Raw genomic sequence first — 22,981 nt, forward strand, 5'->3', positions numbered from 1 at the left:
CGTCTACTGAAATGCTATAGTGTATGTATGTATGTATATCATACAAACGTGACGTAAACTATAGATTTTAGTTACCCACCAGAGTGATTTTTGGAACGCAGCTCTAGTATGACTGTCGCTCAATATGGCGCGAGATTAAAATTTTCTTCTTTTTCCTTCCCAGCAACTTGATTTTCGAGCATTACGAGCAACGTTCTCCTTGTCGCTACGTTAAGTACGTTACGGTATCTTGGAACGTGTTAATCCAGATCCGAGGAACGGCATATCGGGTGTATAGACGAGGCGAGGGTGCCGTTACCATTTTATCCGTTTTATCGATATTATTATTACTTAGCGACGTTCCTGTCACCTGTCACACACCCTGCCGCCTGCTCCTGCTGGCTGTTTTGCGCTCACGTCTTGCGAGTCGACAGTCGACGCGTCAACTACTGTCAAACATTTTCGCTGATTATTTTTAATAGTTATTGCGTAATGTTTATCATTATATAAAACATACGCGAGTTTCAAGTTTGCACCCGCGTTTTTAACGTACTAAACTAAACAAAACGAAGTGAAAGATGGAGAAAACGAAGAAAGTGCGGGACAAGTCACCGTTGGATCCTCATCGAGAATTCTTGGACATGGATACAGACGAGGAAGATTTTGGTCGACAAGGTCTTGTTTTTTTAAACTTATTTTATGTGTACAGACGTTATTCTCGCGATATTTGCTCCGATATCCGAATTAACTATTATGGTCGATTAATCAATCACGTAATCGTTTATTTAATGCGCATATATTATATACACGGTATGCAATGTACGAAAAGCGTGCAATATTTCATATGCGCTCTTTTCCATTCTGAAATGTTTCAGACAGTCCTGAAACCGAAGAGGAGCTCTCTTCCGAACCGATCAAACCAGTCTTCGATCAACAGGATTTAGATAAATTGGTCGGTTCGTCCTCCAAGTTTAATTGACTTATTCATCGCGCATACGCACACATGTCACTTTTCTCTTTTCTTTTTCGTTGTACGTGTATTTTAATTATTATTTCATTCTTTCACGTGTACGATCGCACAAAAACGCTACCTGTCTGACGATGCAACTCGATGTGTATATTTTCATTTTAGTTTTTTCCACACGTCCGATACTAGTTGGAGAAATCTAATATTTTTAACGTATATTTTTCTGTTCGAAAGACTTTTCACGTGTTCTACATTATAGTTATGATTTACACATTAACGTGAAAATACGGCACGAACTTGACTGAAATACTTTTGCCGTTCAAAAATATATGATTATAAACAACTAATTGGAGAGAGAGAGAGAAAAAGAAATTAAGATTAACATTTTAGAGTTACGATCGTTAGATCTAGATCTTTCCATGACAAAAATGTTTTGTGCTAATATTCCTGTGACACGCTGTTTTAGGTACAATATGTCAAAGATCTCACGATTCTTCCTTCCATCGAGGACTCGGACTGGAAAGAGGATTGTTGTGCAACAATTCGCGAATATTTCGAAAATCCAGCTTGCACGTTATTATGTGTACATTTCCAAGTTGATACCTTGAAGGCGAGATTAACCATTGTGGACGATAACCAAAGTGCGGCGTTCGTGTATTTCTTGCGAATACCTTGGCACGTGTTTACGGTCGACAATTTTCATGCCACGGTTATCTTCGGCAGCATCAATCGTAACGCAATGATGTGCGTGTTGAAAGTAATGGAGAACATGTATGTGACCGTCGCGCGCGACAGTGGCGAGTGGCCTGAAAGTATCTTTTTTTAATGTTTACGCCACGATATATCATTCGATACACCGCATTCCGCATTTTTTAAATAACGCGTTTTATTGCGGTATATATTTATAACGCTTCTGGAATCTGAAAATGTGAAAATCGGACGTCTAAAATTAGCAAGCACGTATATTTATTATTGATGTTTTTAATCATAAGAATACAACAGAATACAACGTTAGATCGCGTCATTTTCAAAATTTTCAACGTACTATTCTTGAGTTTGATTCTTCAACGTCGATCTTAAATATATAAAATATTTCTTTCTTTAATAACAAAAACAGTTATCAGAAACACGCTGTTCTTTGATCTACACAATTTTCTGATGTGCTTAACCGAATGGGTTTACGAGCCGATGGGTTTGACCAAATTGTACGTGCCGGCAGAAAATCTATCTGATATCGCGATACCAGCAGAGATGGACGTGAGAGACGAAAAACTGACGTTAACGGAAACAAATGGTCCGCGTGTTTTTAAGGACGTACGGGAGTCGGAAAAGGCGTTGATCGGCAGATTTGAAAGACGTGTGCGATCGTGGATCAAACAAATACGACAAGTATTGGCGAGCACGTCTACGCAATCTAGCAAAGGCGAACGAACCATATTCGACGAGTTGCAACGTTGGACAGCGAGATGTTAATTTCGAATGTTACTATATTTTATGTATAGTGAATCTCGCAAGCGGCTAACTGTCATTTGTGTTCACTCAAACTTTTTTCGTCGCGTCTCAAAATAACATAGTATATATCAAAGTTGTCTTTTTTGCAGATTTTAATTTATGCTGTTTGCATCATCAGTTATCGAGTATGGAAATTCGCGCGATCGTGCATCTGTTGGAGAACGTTCGTTCGCCGAGCGTGGACTCCTTTCAACTTTTAACATTTCAGCTTTGCAAAGGATTGGAACAAGCTGCGTCCAATATAACGTATCTCAACATTCTGTCGGAAGCTTGTAACAACCTGAAATGTCCAAGCGAGATTGAAAAGCCTATGATGAAAATACTATTTTTGATATTGTTTATCTGGACGGAATCCCCGTTTTACAACGCGTCGTAAGGGGTTTCTTACTTATATATTTAATATATATCACATTACGCGCGGGGTCCACTTCTACCAATATGTGGATTAACTTTATAATCTCGGTTTACGTTATTTTTATCTTTATCTAAATCTTACAACTAGAAGAGAATAAAAATCAAGTTAAACCGCGATCAAAAGTTAATCTGTCGCGGTAGAAATGGACCGTTAAGACCGTTGAAACTTTATCTTCACGTATTATATTTGCGCGCGTAATCGTAACGCTTTAGGTCCTCCGCGTTCTCTGTCTTAAAATAATTAAACGTCGCCGCATATTAAGAACGTGGATAACAAAAGAAGTGTACTTGTTTATTTTAGTAACAACATAGAGGTACTTTGTGCAGCCATAAGCGCTCAAATAGTACATCAATGTAAGACGTATATCACGTTGCAAGTAATACTAGAAGGCGATACGGAAAATGGGATAAATATACTTCGGAAATGCATCTCTTGTTGCCAAACATATAAAACGGCATATAATAAAGTATTTAATGTGTTGTGAACTTTTTGTGTTATGGCCAATTTTACCGAGCTTCCATCAAGCGGGACAGCGTTTCTTAATAATCTTTGTAAATGCTTTATAAAATGCTTCAAGTTGTCTCTCCGCGTTAGCAAATATTAATTAAAGTAAAATAACGTGTATGTAAAAAGTGACAACGTTAATAGACACGTTACGTTACGTAATAAAAAGAAAATTGATGAAATTGGCCATAATTCCTGTAAACGTCGATCCGTCGTTCATTTTTTTTTATAAGATCAGTTGCAGGTCACGAAGATAACTGCGCTCATTCGATCGACGAGCATCTGGGATGTGAATGAAGACGTAATCTTTACGTATATCGATACGTTTGTGCAAAGATGTTGCGATATCATTGAAATATGTACGGCTTCAATAGTATTTGGAAGGTACGGGAATATTTTGCACGCACATGTCTCGGAACAATAAATATACATAGTAAAATACCATTACAAAGTAGAAATGTGTGTGTGCGCGCACACCGATTCTATAGGTGCAACAAAGTGGAAATGATCGGCGGTCCAAAAGGTATCGAGTACGCGGCCTATTGTCGTCAAATAGAGAGCCTATTTTATGAGAGTCTCGATGAAATCATCGTGATCCGCGACGACATTTTGGACGTTACAAAATCTACGTGGCTAGAAAACATGCTGAAATTTAGAAACTTTGTAATGGAATTGGAGAGCATGGTGAAAAATTTGATCGATCGCATATTTGAAGAGATCAAGAACGTTGAGGAAGGCATCGAGGCTATTTATGCTTTACAACGTTTTAAACATAGAGAATCTTTGCGAACGATATTATCGAGGAAATGGGTGCAGGTGAGAACGGCAACGTTGTATAAAAATAAAAATAAAGATGCAAACTTATACATTATTTTGTGCTAGACGGTGCCTAAAAAGTATAACAATAACGTTCAAGTGCAACGAATCAAAAATGTTTCTTCTTTAGGTGTGGCAAGTATTTGGTAAAGAAATTGAAAGTTGTAGCACGATTATGATTTTACACGAAACGTATTATACACCGTTTCAACGCTACTCGGAAGATGTACGTATGCTGTGCATAAAGCAATATTTAGAACGCGTGTCCCATATGATGATTGACATGTCCGCGTGGATGGGAGCGTGTGCAGCTGAGAAGTAAGCAAAATCGTTCTACGCTAATATTCCTTTTTTCTGCTCAAATAAATTTTTATTATACGTTAAAAATCATGGGATGACGCTTGTAATTTTTGTTGCGTTATTTTATTAGATGTATTAAAAAATATCGTATATTTTTTATAATAAAATTATAACGACGTCAAATATATTTTAGCGTGTAAACTTTATTAGGTGCAATGGGCGTGTAGATTATAAAATATCTATTTTCAGGTATATATTGGAGCAGTACAAGCGAATGACATGTCGATGGAATAAGTGGCACGAAACGAGTGCCCGTGATGATAAAACATAGTATAATTTTGAAAGAAGTTACGTATAACATGTAGTACTAGAATCGTGCATTTAAGACGAAAGATAAAGATGAAAACTAAACTCGGTATATCGACTATTGAATAATGATTCGCTGTATCTTGTGTATTAAAAGTCAATAAAGTTTATTTAAGTCATGTAACGTTAAGAAATCTTTAATCAAAAAGATCATTTTATGATATCCCCTCCCCCTCCCGATGTCGGTATGTATGTACATATGTACATACATACATCAATGGGTGCGTTCAGCCGCGACTGGCCGCGACTCCGCTAGCCTAGCACGCGTGAGCAGTCGCCAGTCGCTCGTTTCCTCTCCTTTGACCCAATATGGCTGCGGTCCACTTGACGCTACAAATGCTTCGAAGCATTCCTCTTCTCTTTTCTTTCAATAAAGAAAGAAGGAAAAGAAGAACGCTCCAAAGCATTTGTAGAGTCAAGTGGACCGCAGTCATCAGGGTGCCATTACATGGAGCGCGGAAACGCGGAAACGCGGAAGCGCGGAACAGAATAGTAACTAGATTCCGCGTTTCCGCGAGTTGAGTCCCGCACGTTTGAACGGAAAAGCGGAATCCGCTATTATCGTGTATGTACATATGTATGGCTGCGTTTCGATATTCACTGCCAGTACTTAACGCAGCCATGTATGTACCTTGGCTTGCATATAAGATATACTTCATAATAACCATCAACATGATGTTTGGATCTATAATATTATACTGCCACTTTTATTAAATAATAAAGTAATCGAAGAGTATGTGTAAAAGCTTTTTTTTTCAATGTGATTAAACAGCTCCGAAATTTGATGGAGTATACTGTATCCGCGTTGACAACGGATTTTGACGCGTTCGTTCCGCGAGTTTGTTTCTCCTTATATTACATGGAGCACAATTTGCGCGGAAAAGCCGAACAGTATAGTGACAAATAGACATTTGTATTCATTTCTTAAAATTGTGTTCACTTAATTCATTGCAATTTTTATTAATATGCTTATCTTTTTAGCTTATCTATTGAATACAAACATTTTAATCAATAAATACCGTTAAAAATTAATATTTTATAATTCTCCGTTCCGCTTTTCCGCTCAAAATATGCTCCATGTAATATTAAGGCATTCAAAACAGACGGAACGGATCGACGGAAATCTAGTAAATTTTGTCTTCCGCGCTTCCGCGTTTCCGCGTTTCCGCGCTCCATGTAATGGCACCCTCAATGGCGACCCTAGGCCCTAGGCTAGCGGAGTCGCGGCTGAACGCACCGGAATAACCACGTGGAAGAGATGTTTTCCTAGAAACAAAAGTATTGTTGGCTGGACAAGTCCCTAGACCTTCTCGTATTAAATAATACCAGAATCGGTCGTGGAGCTGATAACATAGCGTGGATAACCTAACCAAAAAAACAAAACAAATCGCGTTTGCAGAGATGAACTTGGAACTGTTAGGTAAATATTAAATAGTTATGAGATATTTGCGCGTAATGATAATAAACATAGTTATCCTTCAACACGCATACATTAATATATATATATATATATTTTTTTTTTACAGAGTCATTTGGTCAAAATTACCCAGAAGTATGTTTACAATATTAACTGTGATTTTATTAATGAACGACGTAGATATATAAAGATTTTTAATAGATTTAAAACGTACTAGGAATTTGATGGCACATTAGATTGTATATCCCTTGCTGTAACCTGTACATTTAATAAAAGAGGGACATTACTTGCCGTGGGCTGCAACGATGGAAGAATCGTTATTTGGGATTTTCTGACTCGAGGTATCGCTAAAATTATTAGTGCTCATGTACATCCGGTATGTTCATTGAGGTGAGTTCGTTGAAACGTTGACATTTTCTAGACTATTGTAAGATAAAAGAGAGGTTGTGTGATATGCTTATTTATAGTTTTGTAATCGTTGTACGTATGTATACGGGTTTAAATAGAGAGACGACGTGGTTTAGAAGGTAATATAACGAAAAGGAACAGTTTGGAGGAAATGAAATACTAACGTAACTGTATCTTTTAGTTGGTCTAGGAACGGCCATAAATTAACAAGTGCCGCCACAGACAACAATGTATGTATATGGGACGTTTTATCTGGAGAATGTGATCAGAAATATAGATTCCCTTCTCCAATATTAAAAGTACAGTTTCACCCGAGAAATCTCAACAAATTTTTGGTATGCCCAATGCGCCACGCCGCTGTCATGGTCGATGTCGAAGGAACGCATAGAGTTATACCGCTTGATGAAGACGTATGTAATACGATAATACATACCGTTTGATATTAACCGTATTCGTGTATAACGACATACTAATAATGCCACTGTCAAGCGCCATACACTTGTACATGTGTGTGTATATATAACCGTTGCGAAACGTGACGGAGTAAATATCAAGCGTTGTGTTGATAAAATCACGTTTTATTAGCGAATATTATTATCGAAGACATAAAAAACACGTTACCAGTCGAGTCTCTTTTGCGTACCCTCGTGTATAAGAATACAACTTTTAAAACGTTCGTCTAAAATCGTGCTATTAATTGAACGTACGACACGAGAGTAATGCGTGGGGTAAAAATAACCGTGTTCTAATTTCAGAGTGATTTAAATATAGTAGCGTCATTCGACCGACGCGGAGATTACGTGTATACGGGAAATGCTCGTGGTAGAGTTTTAGTTCTCGATGCTGAGACGCTAAGTGTAAAAGCCTCTTACAAAATAACGCAAGGTACCGCTAGTAATACAGCGGTAAAAAGCATAGAGTTTGCACGACGAGGCTCCTGTTTTCTGGTCAATACCGCTGATAGAGTAATTCGCGTATATGACAGTACCGAAATATTAGCGTGTGGCAAGGATGGCGAACCGGAGCCGATACAAAAACTGCAAGATCTCGTCAATAAAACAATGTGGAAAAAATGTTGCTTCTCGGGGGATGGTGAATACGTGTGCGCTGGGTCAGCGAGACAACACGCGTTGTACGTATGGGAAAAGAGTATCGGAAACTTGGTGAAAATTTTACATGGGACCAAAGGCGAACTTTTACTCGACGTTGTGGTAAGAAACGTGATTTTATAAACGTACCATATACCGTGTATAAATCTCTTTGGCTGTAAAATGTAACGTGTTAAAAAAAGTGTTCGTATGACGCGCACACGCTTGTATTTCTTCCTCCTCGTTATCCAGTGGCATCCAGTGAGGCCGATAATCGCATCCATATCATCAGGCGTAGTTTCTATTTGGGCACAAAATCAGGTAGAGAATTGGTCTGCGTTCGCGCCGGATTTCAAAGAGTTGGATGAAAATGTCGAATACGAGGAGAGGGAAAGTGAATTTGATTTGAGCGACGAAGATAAGTCTGTCGTACAAGGAGAAGAAGCTCAGGATGAGGAAATAGACGTCGACGTTGCATCGATTGACAGAGTTGCTGCATTTTGCAGCTCCGACGAGGAGACCGAAGATATCGGCTCTCTTCAGTTTCTACCTATATCTCCAGATGTGGAAGATTCGGAGGATAATCAAGTAACGCCACACGAACCGCCAATAAAGAAACATCGTTCGCACGATATAGATTTACAGGGGGCACCGATCGATGGTAAGATCTCACCTGCGTAAAATACGTATGCTCGCGCAGCTTACGTTTATCTTGGAATAATTATGTTTCTGTCAGCCACGCGAGCAGTCGGTGGCTGATATATAATGTTTATACCGGTATTCCGCTAAATTAACAATGAACGTTACAGAAACTCATCCCTTGCTGAATAAAGGAAAGGATAAGCCGACTACGAAGAAGGGAAGACCAAGATTAGAGCACAAAAAGGGAAAATGATTTAGTATGTGAGAGAGATAGGTATTGGTGACGATAAAAAAAATTACGTTGTTCGTTACGATATGATGAAAACATGAAAAATGTTTGGCACGTTCGACACGTTTTGATAAAACGTCAAATATATGATAAACGTACGGCGATTTCAACTAGAAATAACGACGTTGGAATCTTAAATCTTGAAAGATGACGCGTTTACCGTCGCCAAAAATATTATTATTACATAGGAATAATCTCTGTAACTTAAGTACGTTCTTTTACATAAAAAAAAACTCATACGACTACTGTACGTGTTAAACGGAAAAATGAATCATCTATATAGCTCTGTGTTGCACGCGATAAAGGAGATATCAGTTTTTTCACGTTGGAAACGACATAGTATTAGAGAAAGAATATTTTCTTTTTTGCACGTGTATCGTAATATATATAAATCTTTTACGTTTTTTATCTATTTTTATAAACGTTGTATTACTTTTTTCACGCACTTCGCGTGGGTGTATCGCGTTTAATATACAATAATCGACCGTCGCGTTCTCTAGACTCGTGAGGACCGTTGGCTTTTTCCCTAAGGTTCTTTCCCTTGATCCCTATATTCTTGTTCACAGTCAGTTCAGTGGCACATGCGGCAAATGCGAGTAGTGGGAGAACTGGAAAGGAAGGAGAACCTTTTTTCTAGAGAAGAAACAGCTGACTTGAATAAACTTTAGTCCAGACTCGTTGGAGTAGAAAGGATCGATCGTATATGCAAAAATATATATAAGGACACGTAGGAGCGTTCCCATTCCATTCCTGTTTCTTGACGCACTTGAACTAGCGCGTTTGTAGTTTTGATCGCGACTCTCTCCGACTCTACGATCGGGACAAACTGCGTGTGAGACGAAGCGGACGAAGCCTCAAGCCGGTTCGTTGAACTGACACCGGACCGGACACGTTGCCGCTTCACGCGTTAGGTGAAGGTATTTACACGCGCGCGCGCGTCACCCGGGTGTGCGAGAGTACGAGCAAGTACGAGGAAGATAGACGACGACAAGAACGGAGTGGTTAATTGATTACGTCGAGTTTCGAGTAGACGGATGCGAATCGAGTAGTCGCGCACAAATGTCGCGCGTCTTACCTATCATGATTCGATCGAATCTCGTGCTCATCCTCGTCCTCGTCATCGCTGCTTCGCATTTTACCGTCGGTGATGACTGCAAAGGATGCGTGCCCTTGGATTCGTATTCGTTCGACAAGGTACGAAAGCGTGAAAAGCGTGAAAAACGCGCGATAAGTTGATGAGATTTAATATGGAAATTTTCTTCTCATCAGCAGAATCTCTAACTTAAATGAATAAACGTAATGATTGATACAATATTAACTATAGTACCTATAGTTGAAAACTTTATTTTATAACTTGACAGTCTTGCGACATATAATTTAAGTAGCATCTTCTTTAGCATTTAGCATATTATTATAGCATGCATTTTATATCTATGCTCATTATGCATGCTCATAAATATTGTATATGTATCTATATTACGTATGTACTTGAGAAAGATATAAATAAAGACGTAAGAAACCGGGAAAGAGAGAGTACGATCACGTTTCACCATTTTCAGTCATAGTTACTATATGGTTAGCTTCAGCCACGTTAGCGCGAGTTCCATTACTATTGTACAACGTACTTTGACATTCATAACCATTCTCTCGTTATGACAAAGACCGCGACCCTCGCAAACTCCAGTGACGTGACTGAATGTTGACATGTGTCTCTCTCTCTCTCTCTCTCTCTCTCTTTGATATAAACGTCTTTAATATAAAATTTCTGCTATTTTAAATAACAATATGCACAACGAATTATGATTATGACGGCAATATTATAGATGTAGTATAGGATGTGATTGATAAAGTCGAATTTGGAAGCTAACGTAGTCTGATACTTTTCATTTTACCATTTCATTTTATGACTACACATGAAAAATTGAAAAACTGTTATTCCATATATACTATATTTGCTGTTGATATATAAGAGATACTTAAAAAATGTTTAGGTACAGTGTTACATATTTTACAGTGTGTTACGTGCAATATATATACAGGAATCTTTTTTAAATATACTCTTGTTAAGGTTTTTTTAGATCGTCTACTTTTTCAAGTAAAAAAACATTGTGGTCAATGAGACGGTTCCCAGTTCCCAGGATGTAAATGTAAAACGTCAAATAAAACGATTCAACTCGTAGCGTATTCTTGCTCATTTTTCGATCGTGTATAATATATAGATATAGATTATAGAACTTGACAGAGTTACATATGTGTCCAAAATGTGACGAAAAACGTTTTTCTCGCAGGTTATCCCGAGGTTTAAGGCAGCGCTCGTTAAATTCGACGTCGCATTTCCGTACGGTGGCAAGCACGAGCAATACGCGACCGTAGCGGCCGATACCAAAGATTCGCAAGATCTCCTGATAGCCACGGTGGGCGTCAAGGACTTTGGCAACAAGGATAACTCCGACCTGGCGCAACGCTACAACATTAAGAAGGACGACTTCCCGGTAGTTTTATTATTTGTACAGGGCAAATCGACACCACGCAGATTCACTCCCGAGAGGGATTCCGATTTTACGGGCGAATACTTGAAGCGATTTGTCAGATCCAGATCGAGAGTATACTTGGGCCTACCGGGATGCGTGGAACGGTTGGATAGGCTAGCCGAAGAATTCAAAGCCGCGGGAGAGCAGGACAGGCAGGTAAAGGACACGAAAGGACTTGAAAAGATCACCAAAACAATCTACGTTTCATTGGATGATTGGATTATGCTGAAAATGACTATGCTTAATAACAAGCGCTTTCTCTATGAGGCACATTTATTCTTTTTCCTAGGAAATATTGAAAAAGGCAAGAATCTTTGAAGAGACTTTACCGGAAGAACAACGAGAGGCAGCAAAAATTTACGTCAAGACTATGGAGAAGATCCTCGAACGGGGAGACGTGTTTGTACAAACGGAAGAGACACGGGTACAGGGACTTCTTTATAGAGGGAAACTGTCCGATCAAAAGAAGCGTACGATGGAAGAGAGACGAAACATCTTGCAATCTTTTTCAGCGAGGGATGAGCTGTAGAGGGCTCGAATCTCGACGTATTAATGATAATAATAACTAACGATAAGTAACATCTAGCAACCAAGTTTTATCGTTAGTCCGAGTGTCGATTGTATCTTGGATGACACGTAAGTTTTATACAAGTGGCGATAAAAACAGGAACCATACAAGGTACACTCAGACGCTCTATTGTCTATATTTAACAGATACCCCACATTTTACTTGAACGTATTTTTCTCAGTTTCATTCTTCTCTAATTAAGTATTTCTTGCTTTTTCTACTCTGCAAACGCGAAATACCTAACGTTATTTGCGTCATGCATATTTCACGCAATCTTTTTCTTTTTCTTTTTTCTGTCTTAACACTTTAAACATTTCATTTTTCTATACACAACATATACACAAGTATAAAGTTATAAAGCAAATAGCCACCGAGAGTAAAAACACGTGTTCGCGTGTTCACGTCCTTTTACGTTCTTTTGTTTTAATATATATATATAAGTAATCACATATATATAGGATGTCCCATTTTAAACTTTCCACGCAAAATTGTCTCTCGTTTGGGAGATACGTGCGTGGAAAGATAAAAATGGAACACTCTGTATAATCTTATATATCATATATACATAGAGAGAGGGAGAGGGAGAGAAAGAGAGAGAGAGAGAGAGAGAGAGAGAGAGAGAGAGAGAGATGTATAATTAATCATATGGGTCATACAATGGGCAGAGAATGTGTTAAATAAATCTATCGTCTATTGCACAAAATAGCAGTAGACAATTAAAATTAATTAAAAATATTGTCTAAGAAAATGGAAGGTTGACAGGTTGTGGATTAAGACGTTACATCTAAATAAAGTAAAGGCAGGTTGATCACGTTTATATCGATTATTATGTACTCCTTCAACGTGCTACTTACTCTTCTTAATCAAGGAAAACATAACGCGCAATCATTAAAAAACTATCAAAAAACATGTGATATAATGCCGCGATCATTTTTGTGGAATAATGAACAAATAAAATGCGAGAGACTTTTGTTCGTACACGTGTCGTTGTATTTATTAGTTTCTCGACAAAGAGAGTCAACATACATCCCTCACATACATTCCTTTCGGTACAAATGCACGTTCATATCAGCGTTAATTCGTTTTAAAAAAATCACAGATAATATGTTCATATAGATACAGTTTTCACACGCTTGGAACAAAATTTAATAAGCTTTCCCATAATATTATTGCTAAAAATGTATCTATGCACGTTTAATCCTCAAATAATGAAACAATGGCATGTGTAATATATGTCTGCGCGCGTAATGTCAGAATGTGCCTTTTGATAAACTCTGTCTCGAATATATATATATATGTATATATATATATATATATTCGTGTCATCGAATATACACAATCATTACTTCTCACCTTCGTTTTTCACTTTTAACTTTGCGATTTCGTTGATTATTGTCTCTTCGCTCGTTACCACATCTTTCTCTTCCACCGTCTCTTTCTTAATATCCTTCTGCTGAGAAATCGCGTCACAGTCTTCAGTCTTCCGCTTGAACGATTTCGTTTGGTCCTCGTTATCAGTACTTTCGCTGTAACTTACATCGCTGCTGGATTCGCCGTCACTTTCAGCGCGCTTTTGCTCCGACGTGCTTTTGCCAGCATAAATCTCACATTTAGACCCTACGATCTTCTTAGCCGTCTCAAATACATCCTTCCACATCGACGCGTCTATCGCAAACAATAAAAGTGAAACAATGCGGTACATATAACGCTTAACATATACAATATCCATTTGCACATAAAGCACGTATTTCGGCACGCGAGAACTTACTTTCAGCATTTGCAAAACGTATCGCGAGTAATTCTGGTTTGAGTTGTTCGTCAGCATAATCGGCAAGAACGCTCCAAACCCATGCTCTATCGCTGCCGCAATTTGGTTTCAATTCCATCCATGGAGTGATAAAATGATTCGCACAGATCTTGAGAGTCTTGTCTCGACGCATGACTACTCTGACTGTATTTTTTATATTGTGTCTTAGCAGTTTTACCTCTCCTGTGCCACGTTCCTTCCATTCCGCAGGATTATTCGACGTATCGTAACGATACAACTTTGCCCGTCTAAACATCCACCGAAAGAATACGCATAAGTATATTTATTCTTACGATCCCTCGAGATCCTTAATCAATATCCAGGAATTATTCAGCAGCTAACCAACGCCAACGGGTAACTTACAGCTTTAACATCTCTGTCTCGTCTTCTTCATTGTTGGATACTTCTATCAAGGGTAATGAAATTATAGGTACAAATTGCACGTCATTTTCAGTATTCTCTTCGTCGGTGTTCTCTTTGTCTCGAGGCTTACAGGTGGCACCTTTCACGTCAATATGATCACCGTTTAGCTGGGAAAAAAACAAACAAACAAACAACCAAGTAACGCTAGGTACGTATTTAGAAAAACTTACAGAGTAGGAATATCCTTGACCTTGATATATGTTATAGAGGGTTTCCTACGTCCTGAGTAAAACTTGCTTTAAATCAAGCGGCGGTCTCTTATACACGTCCCGAGATATTTCAAGTTAGAAAGAAATATGTGACTAAAAAATGACAGTACACACGTATTAACAACAATTCTCATTCATACACACCAACTATAAGAAACCACCACCCGTTTCAAAGTGTGTTTCACTCAGGAATTAACCTTCTATAATGTCAAGATCTATGTGACGAGATCAAGGATATTCAAGCTGTGTAAGTTTTTCTAAATAATTATATACCCTTAACAATATAGAGACACGTAATCACGTAATCGTCGTTTGCTTCTAAATAAATATATACGCGAGAGAGGAAACTGTAAGAAACGTGAGATTAAAAAAGAATAAACCCTAGTCGAAGAAGGCACGCGGTATCCATCTCGGACGCGTTCACGTTTAATTTTGAATACGAAATTGTAAACATAACCTATTGTTCACGACGCACGTTTAATCAGTAAATAATCAAGCGATCCATGTACTACGTTGGATCGAGAAACATGAAAGAGGAAAAGAAAGATTTTGTCAAGATCCTCGATACACGTACCACGGTCTCCGGCATCTTCTATTGTCTTCTATCGTTCTGTCGGCGTCAATCGTCAATCGTCAATCGTCAATCGGCGTTAGCTTGTTAGCTAAAGAGCTATTATTGCTATACGAGATACGAGATACGAGATGATCTCACCGACACCGACAATCGCGTATGATCGTGTACTTCCGTAGCACAGTGTATACCGTGTCCGTAGTTTCCGGTTTCCGTACCGTTCGGCCACACAGACACACAACAGTCTCGGCTCGGGCCTCGGCAGATATCTTCGTCAATCTTCGTGACGTCTGGTGACGTCGACAATCGATTTCCTCCTCTATCCTCTATCGATCTATCTTCTTATTGTAAAGTCATATCGAGAGACATATCGAATGCGTTTCCCCTATTTTAAGATTGGATGGCCGCCGCTCGTTGACTGTCATTGGTCGCATTCAGCGGACCAAGCTGCTCAGTAGCGGTCGAATGTGCGTGGCTCTTATGCCCGATCTACAATAGCTGTAGTAAGCTGTAGTAAGCCTCAAGATGTAAGAAATTGACCAATCACAGTCGATTATTCTCCTCACATTCGCCTGTAATTGGTCAATTTCTTACAGCTTGAGGCTTACTACAGCTATTGTAGATCGGGCATTATGCCCGGTGTCCACGATGCAAGAACTTGGTCCAAGTTTTGGTTTAAGCCAATCGACTTGCAGCTCTTACGGAAAAGCAGCAGTTTCATTGGCTTATGGCGTTTTCGATTTACTACTCGACCCGACTCGGGTCGCATCAATGGACATGGAATACATACATAGATATGTATGTATTCCACGTCAATGACTTGCTAGAGTCCTGTACATGATGAAAGCAGCTTCGGTTAGAGTCACAAGTCGAAACGCTATTAAACCGAAACTTGGACATAGTTCTTGCATCGTGGACACCGGGCATAAGGTTTAAGCCAATCAACTTGCAGCTCTTACAGAAAAGCAGCTTCTGTAAGAGCTGCAAGTTGATTGGCTTAAACCAAAACTTGGATCAAGTTCTTGCATCGTGGCTGAGTTTCCACTGAGCGCGTCACGCGTCGCGTCGTCCGAGTTGAACCACGCAAAACATCCCATTTCCGTACATTCTTGTGACGGGTGACGGGATCGAACGGGGCGGTTTTGCGTGGTTCAACTCGGACGACGCGACGCGTGACGCGCTCAGTGGAAACTCAGCTTTACTTTTAGAACCAACCACGCAACGCAGAGGCCTAGTTTACACCGATCACTTGATATACGCGTATTAAATAGTAAATAACTAGTAACGTAGTTTGATTATTGGCTGATCAGCTCAAATATTATTTGATACGCGTATCGAGAGATCGGTGTAAACTAGACCAGTGTTGCGAAGACGAACTCAACAGTTGTGTCTGCTGAACGCGGCCATTTGACTTCCTACTAGGGAGTCTAGGGACTGGTAAGAACAGGGAGCAGGGACTGTAGGGACTGTAGGGAGTATATAAGTGACGCGCATGTTCGAGGGATCGAGGATCGAAGAAACGAGTATTGCGCGAGTAGACGCGTAGGGGAAGGGGTCGTTCGTAGCCATCGTAGGGGAGCGGTGTGGCGAGGTGAGGAGTGAGGAGAGGAGAGGCGGAAGGGAGTGGAGAGTGGAGTGCGCGGTTATCCGGAGTATTCGGACGGCCATTGCGATTGCGAGTTACTTGTGCGAAGCCGCGAGCGCGATCCCGTGTCGTGCGGCACGTAAGCGAGTAATTTCGGTGGACCGACCGTCATCCCTGGTAGTAAAGTGCCCCGTGTGAAGCTCGGGACGCGCACGAGACCCCGGCTCGATGGCTGAGACCGACAAATTGAATATCGACAACATCATAGCTCGGCTCTTGGAAGGTAAAACTGGTCGATCGCCGTACACTGGTCGCGACGGAGCGAAAAGTGGCAGAGGAGGGGCGGATGGGGGGATGGCGACGCGACGCGGCGAACATCTCGACTCGCCCGTCGCCCCCGTCACACCCGCGCGTTTCCTTCGCAGTCTTCGCACTCGCACTCGCGATTTCTTGCTACGCTCTCGGACGTGCCACGACGACGCCCGCCCTGACCCGGTCTCTCTCTCTCTCTCTCTCTCTCTTTCCCCTCTCTCTCTCTCACTCTCTCTCAAGGGCATATCGAAACGCCGTCCCGACCATTATCTCGTTCCCGTCGTCGTTACGCAATGTCCTCGAAAATGATGATCGCATTCCGATCGACTCGTCACTGAACGGCACGCGCCGTAATTTGTTTATGCGAAAGCGCGCGTTTGACACCGCACATACGCGTCACTGCTGGTCACCACGATTCTGGGCGAGGTCCGTAATCCGTGGCCCGTCCATTCGTGTCGCGAGAGACGTTTAGCCTCGTGGAGAGCAAGCGAGAGAGAGAGAGAGAGAGAGAAAAACACATCTCTATTTCTATATTATATTTCAGACGATAAGTATGCTGTGCTAATATATGCAAATACAGAGCAAAACTAAAAGCGGATACTCTCTTAATATCGATATATTTTCTCTATTTTTTTATTAAAATATTTTGATACGTACGTTACGAAAGACTTGAGGAATAAAATTTATCTTGGTTATAATGTTAATGATTTTACCGATATTACCGTTACAAAGATATTGTTTTTCCATCGTTCTTTAGTACGAGGAGCGCGACCAGGCAAGAATGTTCAGTTGACAGAGGTGGAGATTAGAGGACTGTGTCTCAAGTCGCGTGAAATTTTTCTATCGCAACCCATCCTTTTAGAACTCGAAGCACCGTTGAAAATATGTGGTAAGCGAAACGTGCGCAAAAATTCCAAGAAAAGTTACATCTATTTGATATTGTATAACTTGACGTGACATTTAAGTAATATTGACCTTGTTTAATAATCAACTTTTTTTCCTAAGGTGATATTCACGGACAATACTACGACTTGTTGCGATTATTCGAGTACGGTGGCTTTCCTCCCGAAAGTAACTATCTTTTCTTAGGAGATTACGTCGATAGAGGGAAACAATCGTTGGAGACTATCTGTCTCCTTCTTGCCTATAAGATCAAATACCCAGAAAATTTTTTCTTGTTGAGAGGAAATCACGAATGCGCGTCCATTAACAGGATATATGGATTTTACGACGAATGTGAGTGATCGAAGACGTGCGATATCTCTATTGTGATATTCTTTTTACGGATAGTTATACGGTTCGTGGCTTCGCCCTTCGCTTTAACCGCTGAACGTATGTTTCAGGTAAACGTCGTTACAACATTAAGCTATGGAAAACGTTTACCGATTGCTTCAATTGCCTACCTGTTGCCGCGATAGTGGACGAAAAGATATTTTGCTGCCATGGAGGCTTGAGTCCGGATCTGCAAAGCATGGAGCAGATCAGACGTATCATGCGACCAACGGATGTACCTGATCAGGGATTGCTCTGTGATTTATTGTGGTCTGATCCCGATAAAGATACTATGGGTTGGGGCGAAAACGACCGTGGGGTATCGTTCACTTTCGGCGCAGAAGTCGTTGCCAAGTTTTTACACAAACATGATTTCGATCTTATATGCCGTGCGCATCAGGTAAAATCATTTCAAATGTGTATATATTCGATACTTGTTTTTTTTTTTTTTTTTTTCATTTTTTTTTTTTTCGCGAGATCTTGATGCATCTTGAATCGAAAAATTATTCTTCAGGTGGTGGAAGATGGTTACGAATTCTTTGCCAAACGGCAGTTAGTGACCCTGTTCTCGGCTCCGAACTACTGCGGCGAGTTTGACAATGCAGGTGCCATGATGTCGGTGGACGAGACTCTCATGTGCAGTTTCCAAATTTTGAAACCGGCCGACAAGAGGAAATTCACTTACGGTGGTCTGAATGCTGGACGGCCTGTGACGCCACCGCGGGGCGCGAACAACAAAAATAAGAAGAAGTAAAATCCTTAGGTTTATCTATTCGAATGCGACGCTTAGGATCTTACAACTGCTATCGCCCGCCGACCCACCATTTATCAAGACACTAAGACCTTGTGTGTGTGTGTGTGTGTGCGTGCGTGCGTGTGTGTGCGTGTGTGCGTGCGTGCGTGTGTGTGTGTGTGTGTGTGTGTGTGTGTGTGTGTGTGTGCGTGCGTGCGTGCGTGCGTGCGTGCGTGCGTGCGTGCGTGCGTGTGTGTGTGTGTGTGTGTGTGTGTGTGTGTGTGTGTGTGAGAGAGAGAGAGATATGAGTTATAATAATTATTATAATTATATTATTATTTTTGATTGACTACGAAGCCTGTGGAAATAACTACAAAAAGTCGGGAATACATCTATCAGAAAATCTGGAGAGGCGTTGCTTTTCACAGAGTTTATCAAAAGTAGTAAGTGATAGTGCGTAGCTAAACGTGTTATCGTATAAAACAAAATAGTAGTGATAAAACCACGCGGTCAATCATAAAGATTAGAGAGAATTTTACGTGCTCTTACGAAATTCTTAACACGTGCGAAAAGTAAAAAGTAGAGAGAAAGATAGGCACTTTCACTGTGTACGTCGTCTTTCCCATTCATCGATCGTAACATCTGCATCTTGTAACTTGTTCGTCATTTGCATTTACACTCACTAGTCTCGCAAATATCTGATTACTCGAGAAAAGACGCGACCTCTTTTGATCACTTTACGCCGTAAGAAAAATTGACATGATAATAGTGTTTTACACACACACACACACACACACACACACACACACACACACACACACACACATTCACAGGCACGTACATAGCGTTCTCGCTTCGTTTCATTACGTAAGTATGCTGTCAGCAAAGATATCGATACACAAATAATGAACTAGCGATCATCTAAACTTAATTCCCTAAAATATAATAGGTATTTATAGCTTGATACTTCTGTAAGTTGCACAAATTTATAAACGACATCTATTACGTCATACCTACTTTTATAAATATACATTTATATATGTGTGAAATACAGAGAGAGAAACAGTAGAGAGAAAGAGAGAGAGAGAGAGAGAAACAAGATTTTGTTTTAAGAGCAAGTGTCCGTTAGAGTGTTTTAAGAGAAGCGTTAACGAAATACTAATATGCACATTATATATTGTCCCGCGAAGAACAGGAATATTTGTATCGCGGTTATTATGGTGGCAAGGCTTCTCTGGATTAATTCTAACGATGCTACAATGTCCGTATATAAACGTGGGAAGATATTAATCATGTGATGTAAATTAGCACACGCGAACGCGCATCGTATAACAATTGATGTCACACTAATGTCATTGATGATAGGCGATTCTAATTTTCGAAATAATACGAAAAGGAAGAAGCCTTTTTTGCGGTCGGGGGACATTTCATTTCCCGATCGAGACAGTCCTGTTAACAGGACGAATCATTACTACTTTTAGTATCATCTTCCTCCCCCTCCCCTTCCCTCGCCCCCATGCTCCCCCCCCCCTACCATGTTCATTTTATTCGGTTCCCCGTTCATCCCAATCTTTGGCAACCTTATTAGTCGATCCATAGATTAATCCTCGATAATACAGAAGAAAAATTCGATAGCTACGAGAAACTACGACGCGAGGATCTTAGTACGGGATCTTGAGACCGATCATATTATTCAACTTCCTTTCTTCATATACTTGTACATTAATTTCTTTTTTATAAATAAAATTCACATAAAAACATCCATCATATTTCTTACACAAGTCGATGTATCGCATCCATCATCCCGACGCAATAGACGATTTCTAATATGCGAATCACGAGTTTTACTCGTTCCAAAATCTATCCTTTCCTCCTTTGAGGAGCAAGTAACTTTGCGCGTGACGCGTCACTCTCGATCTTGCCCATCACGAATACCTCATATGTATCTATCGAACGCATAACACAGGTACTACCTTATATTTAAGTATATGATACTACGCATACGCGCTCTCGTGACACGTTCATTTATTCTTTACACCTGTACGTATACGTTCGAGGTATACGTCTGTATCTATATGTATAAAACTTGGAGTGTGTAGCTCTTCAAGTTTCGTTATCAATCTTGTTATGTTTATAGATAGGTCGTTAGACTCGATGGTTCCGGCAGATGTAATATTTTTACCTATGTCACATTCGGGGATACACGTATATGTTTGTACAAGGGCTAAACAATAACACCAATCGTTATCTCTTCGTCTTATTAAGCTCCTTAGCGACGCACTTTCGTCATCGCTTGTAATTCCAGAGAGTTCAACTTGAATTTAAGTACGGTGAACGTTGTTAGAACCGTTGATCACCAACAGTAACATATATGTCTATAGTCTAGGTACGTAGTACTTTTCAAAATGGAACGTACACATATACCGAAGCGAGGAAGCGGGAGAGGGAAGAAAGTTAAAAAAAGAAAGAAAGAAAGAAAAGAGAAAAAAGGAGAAGGATAGAGTATAGTATATCGTGATTAAATACGATCGACACATGGGCGAATTATCTTATTCAACTTTCCATTGATATCCAAAGCATGTATAAAAGTATACACATCGATCGCAGCTCTTTATTACACGCGCGAGATGTGATTGTATCATATAGGTACAAACCGTAAATCAAGCCAAAAATAAAATCATAACGAGCCGGCCAAGGGGATTTTCGATTTATTTACTTTTCTAAATAATTAAAAATTAGATTACGTATTCTACTTATCGATAATCATTCTCGTGTAAGTGTTATTAATTAACAATTACGTAGATAGTATTGTATTCTATTAATTAGTTATTATATATCGAGTTGCGTGCGTGAAGAATCGACATCGGTCGACACGCGCGCATGCCGCGGGAAAGCCGAGAGCCGAGTCCGCCAAAAGCGCTGTTTCTTGCACGAGCGAACGTGCATGTTTCTTACCAAGGTGTCGAGTAACGAGCATCGCGAGATGCCGGAGACCTCACCGCTCACGCGTGGGACAAGTCAGAGTCGAAGCGCTTCGCTTCGCACAACGCGCGAGCGATCTACTTAATTGTTAGAGCAGATTAGTCAAGTCGAATTCCGCCAAGATTGCGCAAACTGCGCGAAATGCGAAATGCGAAGAGACGCGCAACGTTTTTAATAGGTGCCTCTACGCTCCTATACTTGACAAAAAAGGGAAGGGTAAATAGAGAGGAGAATGATACAAGCCTGCGTGGTCTTCTTCAAAACATATAGGTGACGTGAGAGAAATCGGTAGGAATCTCTATCGCGCGAAAAATATCGTCTTTTTAATGATCTTTATCTTTATCTTTAAAGTAATCCAGGTTCCGAAAACTTTCAAAACTTTTTAACGTACGTTCCTTCAGTCCCGATAAAACAGCATTTTATATATTTTTCACGAGAAATCGTACGATTCTTCTTCTGGAGTAACCTTCGGCGATTTGGAATATCGACGCAAGTGATTTCACCGTTGACATTAAAAAACATTTCTGCAGGTAGCCTTTATTTAATTACGTAGATTAGAAACTTTGTTCTATACTCAGAAACACGATTTATTTCAATTCTCCTCCATTTGCTTGAATTTATTTACATTTTACATATATAAAACGATACTTAAAAGGTTCCGATTCGTCACGGCGTTCGAAGAGCCAAGATCGAGGTCGAAGTCGAGAGTCGAGGTAAAGGTCGAGATCGGAATCTTTTCGGCATTGTGAAAATTAATGAAACATTTTTTCTTTCGCGCGCATTGTCTAATCTGAAAATAAAATTGTCAGTCTATAAAAGTCGGTTTTTGTGATGGAGCGAGAGAACGGTTTTACACCAACTAAAAGAAACCTTGCGTTTCCAAAAATAATGTACATGTTAATTTTATTAAACATTAATATATTAATAGAATGCAGAGTTTTGTGAAACGTCAAAGCGAGACACGAGCAAGCGCATGATGACATGCGGATCTATAAAAATGAAAAGTTACCGTATATTTATATTCAATCGGTACTGTGTAACACCCCTGTACGTATATATATAGTATAAGTTATTATTAAAAATAACTCTGTGAAAAGGAAAGGACGTTGTACATATAAATTGAAGGACGCGGAACATTAATTTAGCCCTTTTTAGATCTCCTCCGTCCCCTCTCACCCTCTCTCCCAGTTTCTCCCAATTTTTTCAAGTTAAACTGTTAAACTTTGTTCTCGCTTCTCGAGAACAAAGTTGTTTGTTTTACACACACACATATTATATATATATT

General features: G+C 39.9%; 5 protein-coding genes across 6 annotated transcripts; 4 read left to right on the plus strand and 1 right to left on the minus strand.

Annotated features, from left to right (window-relative positions):
• Nucleotides 1-122: 122 nt before the first annotated feature.
• On the plus strand, nt 123-4,978 carry LOC143906094 (uncharacterized). Of its 2 annotated transcripts, none has more exons than XM_077421899.1 (10): nt 123-654; nt 855-931; nt 1,413-1,758; nt 2,064-2,414; nt 2,548-2,830; nt 3,174-3,339; nt 3,616-3,761; nt 3,866-4,193; nt 4,324-4,511; nt 4,743-4,978. In XM_077421899.1, the coding sequence occupies exons 1-10, from the start codon at nt 558-560 to the stop codon at nt 4,822-4,824; spliced, it is 2,064 nt and encodes a 687-aa protein (XP_077278025.1). In that variant the 5' UTR covers nt 123-557; the 3' UTR covers nt 4,825-4,978. The 2 variants fall into 2 exon arrangements, with proteins under 2 accessions (XP_077278025.1, XP_077278026.1); XM_077421900.1 differs by having other exon boundaries at nt 124-654; nt 3,622-3,761.
• Nucleotides 4,979-6,059: 1,081 nt separating this feature from the next.
• Nucleotides 6,060-9,204, plus strand: Rbbp5 (retinoblastoma binding protein 5). Its single transcript, XM_077422015.1, has 7 exons — nt 6,060-6,279; nt 6,386-6,411; nt 6,494-6,666; nt 6,866-7,094; nt 7,440-7,895; nt 8,025-8,433; nt 8,582-9,204. The coding sequence occupies exons 1-7, from the start codon at nt 6,261-6,263 to the stop codon at nt 8,665-8,667; spliced, it is 1,398 nt and encodes a 465-aa protein (XP_077278141.1). The 5' UTR covers nt 6,060-6,260; the 3' UTR covers nt 8,668-9,204.
• Nucleotides 9,205-9,274: 70 nt separating this feature from the next.
• On the plus strand, nt 9,275-12,780 carry Wbl (endoplasmic reticulum protein 29-like protein wbl). Its single transcript, XM_077422023.1, has 3 exons — nt 9,275-9,897; nt 10,992-11,390; nt 11,524-12,780. The coding sequence occupies exons 1-3, from the start codon at nt 9,763-9,765 to the stop codon at nt 11,761-11,763; spliced, it is 774 nt and encodes a 257-aa protein (XP_077278149.1). The 5' UTR covers nt 9,275-9,762; the 3' UTR covers nt 11,764-12,780.
• On the minus strand, nt 12,770-14,957 carry LOC143906162 (ran-specific GTPase-activating protein). Its single transcript, XM_077422022.1, has 4 exons — nt 14,816-14,957; nt 13,973-14,139; nt 13,571-13,857; nt 12,770-13,467 (listed from the first exon to the last, which is right to left on the minus strand). Exons 1-4 carry the CDS (start codon nt 14,828-14,830, stop codon nt 13,145-13,147), a joined length of 792 nt encoding a protein of 263 aa, XP_077278148.1. The 5' UTR covers nt 14,831-14,957; the 3' UTR covers nt 12,770-13,144.
• Nucleotides 14,958-16,416: 1,459 nt separating this feature from the next.
• LOC143906161 (serine/threonine-protein phosphatase PP1-gamma catalytic subunit B) lies at nt 16,417-22,566 on the plus strand. The gene is made up of 5 exons (XM_077422021.1): nt 16,417-16,680; nt 17,467-17,598; nt 17,715-17,945; nt 18,053-18,381; nt 18,496-22,566. Exons 1-5 carry the CDS (start codon nt 16,626-16,628, stop codon nt 18,733-18,735), a joined length of 987 nt encoding a protein of 328 aa, XP_077278147.1. The 5' UTR covers nt 16,417-16,625; the 3' UTR covers nt 18,736-22,566.
• The last annotated feature ends 415 nt before the right edge of the window (nt 22,567-22,981 follow it).

This window comes from Temnothorax americanus, unplaced genomic scaffold, assembly GCF_048541705.1.
Source record: "Temnothorax americanus isolate GAGA-0224 unplaced genomic scaffold, ASM4854170v1 Scaffold7, whole genome shotgun sequence".
NCBI lineage: Eukaryota > Metazoa > Arthropoda > Insecta > Hymenoptera > Formicidae > Temnothorax > Temnothorax americanus.

Coding starts and splice junctions, on each gene's coding strand:
- LOC143906094 (XM_077421899.1), top strand. CDS start 558: ATGGAGAAAACGAAGAAAGTGCGGGACAAGTCACCGTTGGATCCTCAT. Junction 655..854: donor GGAAGATTTTGGTCGACAAG/GTCTTGTTTTTT, acceptor GAAATGTTTCAG/ACAGTCCTGAAACCGAAGAG. Junction 1,759..2,063: donor CAGTGGCGAGTGGCCTGAAA/GTATCTTTTTTT, acceptor TAACAAAAACAG/TTATCAGAAACACGCTGTTC.
- Rbbp5 (XM_077422015.1), top strand. Junction 6,412..6,493: donor TTGGTCAAAATTACCCAGAA/GTATGTTTACAA, acceptor AAAACGTACTAG/GAATTTGATGGCACATTAGA. Junction 8,434..8,581: donor ACAGGGGGCACCGATCGATG/GTAAGATCTCAC, acceptor TGAACGTTACAG/AAACTCATCCCTTGCTGAAT.
- Wbl (XM_077422023.1), top strand. CDS start 9,763: ATGTCGCGCGTCTTACCTATCATGATTCGATCGAATCTCGTGCTCATC. Junction 9,898..10,991: donor ATTCGTATTCGTTCGACAAG/GTACGAAAGCGT, acceptor TTTTTCTCGCAG/GTTATCCCGAGGTTTAAGGC. Junction 11,391..11,523: donor CGGGAGAGCAGGACAGGCAG/GTAAAGGACACG, acceptor TCTTTTTCCTAG/GAAATATTGAAAAAGGCAAG.
- LOC143906162 (XM_077422022.1), bottom strand. Junction 13,858..13,972: donor GAGACAGAGATGTTAAAGCT/GTAAGTTACCCG, acceptor GTGGATGTTTAG/ACGGGCAAAGTTGTATCGTT. Junction 13,468..13,570: donor ACGTTTTGCAAATGCTGAAA/GTAAGTTCTCGC, acceptor TGTTTGCGATAG/ACGCGTCGATGTGGAAGGAT.
- LOC143906161 (XM_077422021.1), top strand. CDS start 16,626: ATGGCTGAGACCGACAAATTGAATATCGACAACATCATAGCTCGGCTC. Junction 16,681..17,466: donor CATAGCTCGGCTCTTGGAAG/GTAAAACTGGTC, acceptor ATCGTTCTTTAG/TACGAGGAGCGCGACCAGGC. Junction 17,946..18,052: donor ATATGGATTTTACGACGAAT/GTGAGTGATCGA, acceptor CGTATGTTTCAG/GTAAACGTCGTTACAACATT.